The sequence below is a fragment of the Alosa pseudoharengus genome, unplaced genomic scaffold (assembly GCF_046254945.1).
Source record: "Alosa pseudoharengus isolate Yale_2024_CS ecotype anadromous, Long Island Sound unplaced genomic scaffold, YU_APseudo_1.1 YU_APseudo_1.1_scf_24, whole genome shotgun sequence".
Classification (NCBI taxonomy): Eukaryota; Metazoa; Chordata; class Actinopteri; order Clupeiformes; family Clupeidae; genus Alosa; species Alosa pseudoharengus.
The window spans coordinates 29,251,391-29,261,292 of record NW_027468689.1 but is presented as its reverse complement, the minus strand read 5'-3'; the positions used below and the strand labels follow the sequence as shown (position 1 = coordinate 29,261,292).

Sequence of the window (9,902 nt, the reverse complement as noted above, 5' to 3'; positions counted from 1 at the left end):
TGTTAATGACAGTCTTATTTAACAACCTCATATGGCAGCTCTCCGAAATGATTTGATGCCATAAAATTGAAGTGATGAAAGAGTTCCTAGCAATAACAACATAATTAAATCACATAGGCCTAAAAATAAAGGTGTCCAAATGTGCAGGAATCCACAGAGGAAAAGTCAATTAAAACAAATGAAAAGACAAAGTCCTTTAAATAAGTCCCTTATGTGAAAGGCCCTATTTTGTCTTTATAGAACCCATCATTACCCCCTGAATGCTGACATTAATGAGCATGATGCTTTTTAAATATGCTATTCAGAGCTCATAAAAATGTTATGAAGTCCCCATCCAGACATCCTGCAAATGAAGACTTACTGATAACAATTTTTGTCTCCCTCTATTTCTCAGCAAATGCTACCGTAGTTAGTCAGTCACGGCACAGGATCATTATCCAAACAGCAGCCAATGGGGGCCAGGATTGCCCTGACACACTGTACGAGGAGAGAGAGTGCGAACGGACTACTACGTGCCCAACTTACAGGTTCATGCTCTCTCTCTCTCTCTCTCTCTCTCTCTCTCTCTCTCTCTCTCTCTCTCTCACACACTCTCACACACACACACACACACACACACACACACACACACACACACACACACACACACACTGGGAGAAATACAAAACTAAAAACTTCACATTGTCCAAGAATCATACATCATGGCAAGCATTCTTTGACAAGTGGGGTCTTTGTTGATTGGTTGGCAGATGGCAGACCCACCGTTGGAACAAGTGCATTCTGGTTCCTGATTCCGTGAGGCAAGCACTGGGGGCTTCCACCGAGTCCTGTGGCCAGGGTCTGGAGACCAGAGGTGAGAGAGGAATAAGGACCCACTGAGGACGGCTGACCACTGGTGACCTCAAAGGACACACTCACACACACACACACACACACACACACACACACACACACACACACACACACACACACACACACACACACACACATACTAGTGCACATTATACACTGAGCTCAGTGCACATTATACACTGAGCTCCTCACTCCTCACACTGGACTCACACGTCTCATGGGGAGGTGTTGAAGCTGTTTCTTCTGTCACATGTATTGTCATGCAGGGTGCTGTGCCCGTGTAATAGAAAAAGTAAAAGTGTAATAGCACTCCCTAGAATAGAAATCTTGTTCAGATGTGGCACTGTTGGGTCCCCACAGTGTTCCTCTATTAAAACAGCCTGGATAAATCTTCTTGATCAATTAAAGTCATGGAATTCCATCACATACATAGCATTGCAGCTTCTCATCACACTCTGTTATCCACTTAACCTCTCAAGAAGAACAAAAACCGCAGCCTCAAATATCTGTTATATATTCTGATTCTGATAGATTTTTTCACTCTTTGTCTTTTTCCCTCCTTCTGTCTAATCCTCTTCTGCTCCCCAGGTGTGACGTGTGTGGGGACAGACGACTCGCGGGCTGCTCTGTCGCTGTGTCTGCTGTGGGGGGGTCCGATGCCGCCTCAGGTGCGGGGGTGTCGCGTGGCCTGTAGGGACGACTGCACCCTGAGCAGCTGGAGCACGTTCTCACCCTGCCAGCGCTGTGGTGACTGGCGCTCACGCTCCCGAACACTGATAGGTAACACACACACAGACACTCACACACACACATACACACACACACACGCACACACGCACACAGACACACACACACACACGCACACAGACACACACACACACACACACACACACACACACACACACATTTAAATACACTTTCACACAAAAGCACACAAACTTTGCCAACGAGTTGCACACTAGGATGGAGATGCATGACTGCATGCAAAGTGGTTTTTAATGGTGTCCACATAGGCATTAAATATGTATTACTGTAATTAATTTCACCAAACACCCATATAACGTTTAATTCCCATAATGATTGTTCTCCAATTAATGCTGTTAATATCTTACAGAATGTGACACATCAACTTAACACCCTCATTATTACCATCGATCTTTTGTAACATAAAAAATCATGACCTATATTTCAAATATTTATGTGCTTTCTTGACATCAGAAATGTAACATATTACAGACTGTCCTAGTGTTGTCCAGTTTTCTGCCCACAGTAACATTTCAGACAGGTTAATATGATGTTGAAGGGGTGTAGTTTTAAAATGAAACATCAAATTTAATTATTTTTCAACATACAGTTATCCAACATAACCTCATATTTTGAGATACACAAACATGGAGGTGGGTAATGCCTAGCTCTTACCCTGAATGTGCAGCTGCCCTTCTAGAAATCTCCTCAGCCCCATCTCTCCATCTCTCCAGGTCGCAGCAGCAAGAAGCGTGTGAGATGCCAGCAGGAATCTCTGTACCCGCTGAAGGAGAGAGAACCATGTCCCTGCTCTGAGTTCAGAGCTCAGCCCCAGGGCTCCTGGTCTCCATGCCTGCTCCCGGGGCTCTCCGAGCGGACAGCATGGCACCTAGGCCTCCCTGGACGCCCGCAGGGTCTGGATGGAGTCCTACGCTGGAGACCAGCCCAAGGAGAGGGCAAGGAGTGTGGGCAAGGCTGGCGCTACAGGGCCCTGGCCTGCCTGGACCACCGTGGACAGCTAGTGGAACCCACTCTGTGTGCTAGCTCAGGTTAGACGTGTGGACAATATGATTTTTGATAATGAATTACACACACATACACATATAAACACATTGTTAACAGTTATGTTTATTGGGGTCAGACTCTACCTATGAATTATTCTGTCAACCACTCTGACAGATGTTGGCAGATGACCTTTGTTGGTTAATGAATGACCTTTGTTTGGGACTCATCATCTTTGGCTTGCAGGTTTGGAAAAGGAGTTGTGTCACGTGGCCTGCCCTACGGACTGCAGACTGAGTGAGTGGTCACCCTGGTCTACCTGCAGCGCCTCCTGTGGCTGGGGCGTGAAAGTGCGGGCCCAGTGGCTCAGAGAGAAAGCGTTCAACGGAGGGCGTCCCTGCCCCAAACTGGACCTTAGGAATCAGGTGGAACCCCCATGGCTAATCAGCCAGACATCCACACAAACACACACACACACACACACACACACACACACATACATACATGTGCATTGTGCACGCACACACACTTACACACACACACACACACACAGATAGAAACACACACACACACACATACACACTTACACACACCTAAATGGATATTCTTTTGAACAGCAGCAAGTATTCCCTGGCAACCTGGCCACTCAGAATCCATAAAGTCACAGTTTCATATTGCTGAAAAGGGGGAAAAACACAAATTGTTTCACTCTGACTCTGACTGCCTTGATTACTGTAGACTTTATGTCCCTGGCCACTCTTAATGAGCTTAATCAGCTACTTTAGCTGATCAGTAGCTGTATAATTACCACAGAATCTGTAGCCTTATCCAGAAGCAGTCATAGAAGCAGAATGAAGAGACAGACTGCCCATCACCTGACAAGCTAACCTTGCACCATCTTTTCAAAATCTGACATTTGAAAATGTGATCTGATAAGATCTTGTGCTCAGTCAGTCGACACCTCTGGTAAGACACAAAAGGTTCTCCAGCCTGTGTGGAAAATAGCAACCTCAAGAGTGCACCAGCATCAGATCGAAATATTGACCCGCAGAACTAAAGGGCCAATGCCATTCGCTTACTGCAGCATTACAGATATCCTCCCTTTAAAATCAGGCCCATGTTTTTCACTGTAAGAAAGCTCTCTTAAAGGATAGAAGGGCCAAGATGAAGGAAGGCCATAACTGTTAGGACATCCAGCAAAATGTTAAATAATCTATGCCTGGAACTGGGTCGAACTGGCTGATGTTTCTTTCGTAATGGTGGTTATTTGTGTTTGTGCGTGTATTTGTATGTGCCAGGGTTTTCATTAGCTGGTATTTACTGTTTTTTGACTGACAAAATTCATGACAAATTATGACCAATTTTAAAAAATGCTGTTCAAAATGGCCGATTATAATTCTCATACAAAACTGTAATGGGGCATAGAAAAACAGTCTATTAATGGCCTACTGTGGCTTTCTCTCACCAAGGTGTGATTTCCCTAAGTGACATCTGAACAAGGAGCTAGACATGCCCATAGGATACATTTGGTGTGAGTTAGGTGTAAATGGAGTGTGGGGAATAGAGAGAGTGAGGGGTGTGTGTGTGTGTGTGTGTGTGTGTGTGTGTGTGTGTGTGTGTGTGTGTGTGTGTGTGTGTGTGTGTGTGTGTGTGTGTGTGTGTGTGTGTGTGTGTGTGTGTGTGTGTGTGTGTGTGTGTGTGTGTGTGTGTGTGTGTGTGTGTGTGTGTGTGTGTGTGTGTGTGTGTGTGTGTGTGTGTGTAAGTGATTGCTTTGATTGTGTTGAGGGAGATAGAGCAGCTGGGGAGAATCATCTCCTGGGCCCTTAGTCTGTCCACTCTCATCAGCCGGACACTTTCACTCACCTACTGGGAACACACACAGCTCAACTCACTCTCAGATACCATGGCACAATACACACAGGATAGCCACATACACACACACACACACACACCTAACAGGTAGAAATACACATGGAGACACATAAACAGAAAAATAAATGTTTGTTTTCGTTAGAAAAAGAAAGATGATTTTAAACAACTTACCATTGCCTTTTGTCTGGTGTGTGTGTGTGTGTGTGTGTGCATGTCACCAGAGACAGTGGTGTGAGTAGGTCTCCTACATAATTTATAGATGGGGACCCAGCTTCTCAGTGTTAGCTTGCTATCCCTCATCTCCCTGATTCACACTCTCTATCACGCAGACACACACACACACACACACACACACACACACACACACACACACACACACACACACACAAAGCTTTTAAGGCTCTGTGGCAAAACAGGGAAACATCTCTCAACACTTTCACTCCCTGTCCACCTCACCATTCCCTCTTTACCACCCTCCCTTCTTCACCTCCCTCTCATCTGTCTATTCTCTCTCTCTCTCTCTTCTCTCCTCACTTCTCAGTCTCTCTCTCTCACACACACACACACACACACACACACACACACACACACACACACACACACACAGATTCACACACATACATACATACTCATACACAAAAACAAAAACATCAATATTTAAAGAGACTAACTGGTATGGGGAGAGGGAGTAGTGGTCAGTTTCCCTACTGTAAGTAATCAGCTTTTGCACACTAATACAGACAGAGGCAGCATTAGAGGCTCATGTATAGTTAATGCTGTTAAGAAGTAGTCCCCAGGTGCCATTTATAACAGGTCAAAACACAAAGGAAAGTGGGAAACTAATGGAAATATTCCACTTGCTTTCTCTGTTCCTACATTTCTCTATCCCTCTCTTCTTTTCCTCTATTACTTCTCTCTTTCTCTCGCTTTCTCTCTCTCCTTGGCGGCTAAAAATACACTGTCAATATGGACATGGACAAAGGCTCAGGTTAGTACTCATATGTGTCTGTTGGTGTGTGTAACCTTGTGTGTGTATACCCAGGTGGTGTGTATGTGTGTGTGTGTGTGTGTGTGTGGTCATCCTGTGTGTTTGTATCCCCAGGTGTCTGAGGTACTGCCGTGTTACAGTGAATGTGATCAGTACAGCTGGGAGGTGGACCTGTGGTCTGAGTGCCACCTCAACACACTGCACATCAACAGCACAGCAGCCAACACAACCAGCACGGCAAACACAGCCAGCCCAACAGGCACAGCTAACACACCAAACACAGCCAGCCCAACAGGCACAGCTAACACACCAAACACAGCCAGCCCAATGGGCACCGCAAACACACCCAACACAACCACCGCACTAAACACAGCCAGTCCAAACGTCACAGCAAACACACCCAACAGAACCACTGCACTAAACACAGCTAGTTCAAACAGAACGGCTAACACACCCAGCACAGGACTGGCCCCCACCAGCTACAGCCTGTCCAATGCCATTTCCACATCCACTGGGCCAGGAGAGGTGTTAACCTGTGGAAAGGGAGTCCAGAGTCGCAAAGCCAGGTGAGTTCTCACCAGAGATGTGTTTGAATATACTGTAGGCCTCTTATATACATACATAAATAATGACGTCTCTGTACACCTCTAGCCTCCAGTGAACACTGTGAGCATACGTCATAAATAGTCATATACATTAAATCATGAATCATGAATGGACCTTTTCCACCAACACACATGGATATCAATGAATGGATATCCATCCTTGAGAAAACAATAAAGATGTTTTGTTTTTGTTGGCCCTGGGTTAGTATTGAGGCCAGTGCTAGAGTCTGTGTCTTCGGGGCAGACCTTTCAGCAAACTTGTTTGGACATCTTGAGTTTCTTTTCTAGGAGGAATTTGAGCTCTGTGTCTGTAGTCCGGCCCTCCCACAGTTTTTAGAAATGCTAAGTTCTTCTTCTCTATCTCTGATTGGTCAGGTGTGTGAGGCGAGGAAGCAACGGGCAGAGCCAACATGTGCATGAGACTCTGTGCAGCCAGCTTGAGCACCCAATCACCTCACAGATCTGCCCGCTGCCCTGTCCCGCCCAGTGTGTGACATCACAATGGAGTCAGTGGAGCACCTGTCCAATGGTAAGAGGTGAAAGCCAATGAAGGCAGCTGCATTCGCTCCCTTATTTACCCTTTTGGGGCTGGCGGATACAACCTCCATCCTGCATCATAGTTTTCATCTCTCTCTGTCTCTGTCTCTGTCTCTGTCTCTGTCTCTGTCTCTGTCTCTGTCTCTGTCTCTGTCTCTCTCTCTCTCTCTCTCTCTCTCTCCAGGCTTGCCCCCCAGGTGCACTCAGGTGGAGAGGCAGGCAGGTGCTGAGGAAGCCCCAGCTGGGACACACATGTCTGGAGCTGAGCCAGTCTCAACCCTGCCTCTTCAACTCCACCTGTTTCAGCTACAACTACAGCTACTCAGGTAGACAGTAACGCATGCATCCACACCACACACAAACACACAAACTACTGAAACAGACACATGAAGACGACCAGTGGCACATGTCCATTATCACCACTGTATAGGGGTTTACAGGGTGGGATATGGAGAAAGGATAAGACATCTGCCACAAGGGGAGGCAAACTGTTACGTAAGTAGTGCCAGGCATTGGCTAACTTTGCTTTCGTGTCTGTGTGTGTGTGTGTGTGTGTGTGTGTGTGTGTGTGTGTGTATGTGTTGTGTGTGTGTGTTGTGTGTGTTTGTGTGCGTGTGTGTGTGTGCACGCTTTACAGACTGGAGCTCCTGTCAACTCAGTGAGAATGCTGTATGTGGGCAAGGCATTAAGACACGCCTCCATAGGTGTGTCCGTAGCGATGACGAGCTGGTGGAGATGAGCCTGTGTGCCGAGGTACACACAGCACACACACACACACACACACACACACACACACACACACACACACACACACATGAAGTACAAACACAGCAGCCTATCAGCCTTCAGTCAGCCTCTCTAAATCGACACACAAACACATGCATTACACTGGGGAGAGAGGGGATTTATCAGGCTAGCAACAGAACCTAATTAAACTTACAACCAGCATAAATATCTACCTCTAAACAACTGTATGTTAGATTGTGTGTGTGTGTGTGTGTGTACGTGGGTGTGTGTCTGTGTGGGTGGGTGGTATGTTGTGTTCCTTTTCCTGTGTCCTCAGAGGGGGCCATCAGAGAAGCTGATCATTACCTGTGAAGTTAGCTGTCCGGTGAACTGCCTGGTGTCTGCATGGTCACCTTGGTCTGAATGTTCACACACCTGCGGAAACCAAAGTATGACCCTATTCTATCATTCTTACCTACAACCATCTGCATGCCTGTGTGTGTGTGTGTGTGTGTGTGTGTGTGTGTGTATGTGTGGTGTGTGCGAGCATGTGTGTGTGGGACTGTTAAGAGGAAATGTCTTTCATGTCTGGTAGAGTACTCCCCTGTGCCTAAGGCTCTCGTTAGTGACTTAATTAAAAACACTAATCCTTTAAATTTATCTACAATTGGCCATCTCGTGTTGGCACGGCAGCCAGGCCTCAAGAGTGCAGGCCAATGGGGTTTATTTAAGGATATATACAGCTCCTGCCTGGAATGGAAAACAGCACTTCTTTATTAGCATGAATGAGTGTGTGGAGGTATTTTAGCGTGTATGTTTGTGTATATGTATATGTGTGTGTGTGTGTGTGTGGAGGTGTCTGTGTGCAATGATTACTGTACAGCTATGGGCATGAAAGATGCTTCATGTGTATTGTACTCACATATTTAAGTGTGTGTGTGTGTGTGCGCATGTGTGCGTACAATCTGTACATGTCTGTCTGTGTCTTTCGGTTTGTCTGTCTAGCTGTATGGAATTGCACAATCCTGTCCAAGTGTCTGTGAAACACATGTGTTCTGCAGGTCAGATGCTGCGCTCCAGGATGGTGGTACAGGAGGCGGGAGACGGGGGTCTGTCATGCCCCGCCCACCTCTCCCAAACCAAGCCATGTCCCATCATGCCTTGCTACTCCTGGTTGCTTGGAGACTGGTCTCCCTGTCAGATCGAGGTATTGCTCATTTCCTTGTGACACCTACCCGCTCACAGCCACAGAATCAGGGTGTTATGAGTGTCTGATCAAATTGAGTTATTAAAGAAGAAATGCAGCTAATCTGGGATGCGGGGAGGAGCAGATTTTAGGAGCACTCATTGGTGGATGGTGGATGGGTCTGTAAGCATGGGGACACCGTGTGCATACAGTGAGACGCCCAATCACTTGCTTGAACAGACATGAATGCGTTCCTGACAACTCCTGAGAGGGGCTTACAGCAGCCGTCTGACTGCTTGTTTTCCCTCTCTCCATACATTCTGTTCCATCTCCCTTTTGATCTCTTTGCATTCCATCTTCATCACTCCCTTTCGTCCACCCCCCCCCCCCTCCCTCCCGGTTCCCATTAACTTCCTGTCGCACCTCGCGTCCTAATTCTGTCTCCTCCTTTCACACCTCATCTCCTATATTTGCCCCTGCAAACCCTGGATTGCTCTCTGCTTTCAACTCAAAAGTAACTCTCCCCTTCCTCCCCTCCCCCCTTTCTGTGTCTGGCCCTTTTCCAAACTACGCGGAGTCCCCCGGCCACTACAATTGCAATCCAAAACCAATTTGCAGGAAGTGAAAGTGGATAGGGAAGGGAGCGGGGCTATCACGGAGCTTAAAAAGTGTGTTTGCCTCCACGTAGGGAGCGGAGTGTGGTGAGGGGGTGAAAGTGAGGAACCTTACATGTGTTGTCCACTGGGGGGCGCTGTCGAGCGCATCCCAGTCTGATGCGGTGGTGGAGGAGGAGAGGTGTGACAGAGGTCAGAGGCCAGAGAGAGACACCCCAGTGCAGCTGCCCTGTTCTGTGCCCTGTCCAGGTACACACACACACACACACACACACACACACACACACACACACACACATACACATACAGTATACACACATACACTCACACTCAGATATACCTATAGTGCACACTCACACATATACGTACACATAAACAAATGCACACGCACACACACACACACACACACACGCACACTGCTATGTGCCCTGTCCAGGCACACACACACAGGCGCGCCTGCAGGTGTACGTCCGTACGCACTGTGCGTACCATCACTCAACAACGAGAGAAAATTTACCTTGTGTGTGTGTATATTCACACCATATTGGCCTACCATACCTTTCCAACTATGCACAGTATCCCATTAGTTGCATGCCATCAGGCTATTTAGAATGTTCTATTAAGTAAAGTTAGTGAACACTTATCAAAATTAACGCGCACACATGTTTGAGCAGGAGAGAAAACGCACGCAGGCACGCATAGGCTAGCCTACTTGTTTTCTTTCTTGTATTCAGCTGTGCGTACCATAGCATTAATTCCTGCAGGCGCCCCTGCAC

The 9,902-nt window shown here is 46.9% G+C and overlaps 1 protein-coding gene across 1 annotated transcript in view; it reads left to right on the top strand.

Annotated features, from left to right (window-relative positions):
* The window catches only part of thsd7bb (thrombospondin, type I, domain containing 7Bb), a 42,493-nt gene that overhangs the window by 26,041 nt on the left and 6,550 nt on the right, over positions 1 to 9,902 (top strand). The window contains exons 9-21 of the mRNA XM_076302544.1: positions 395 to 527; positions 750 to 853; positions 1,441 to 1,632; positions 2,331 to 2,645; positions 2,845 to 3,023; positions 5,573 to 5,669; positions 5,982 to 6,024; positions 6,439 to 6,592; positions 6,785 to 6,926; positions 7,238 to 7,353; positions 7,664 to 7,775; positions 8,388 to 8,533; positions 9,201 to 9,375. Coding sequence (XP_076158659.1) covers positions 395 to 527; positions 750 to 853; positions 1,441 to 1,632; positions 2,331 to 2,645; positions 2,845 to 3,023; positions 5,573 to 5,669; positions 5,982 to 6,024; positions 6,439 to 6,592; positions 6,785 to 6,926; positions 7,238 to 7,353; positions 7,664 to 7,775; positions 8,388 to 8,533; positions 9,201 to 9,375 — 1,908 coding nt within the window. The remainder of the gene's footprint in view (positions 1 to 394; positions 528 to 749; positions 854 to 1,440; positions 1,633 to 2,330; positions 2,646 to 2,844; positions 3,024 to 5,572; positions 5,670 to 5,981; positions 6,025 to 6,438; positions 6,593 to 6,784; positions 6,927 to 7,237; positions 7,354 to 7,663; positions 7,776 to 8,387; positions 8,534 to 9,200; positions 9,376 to 9,902) is intronic.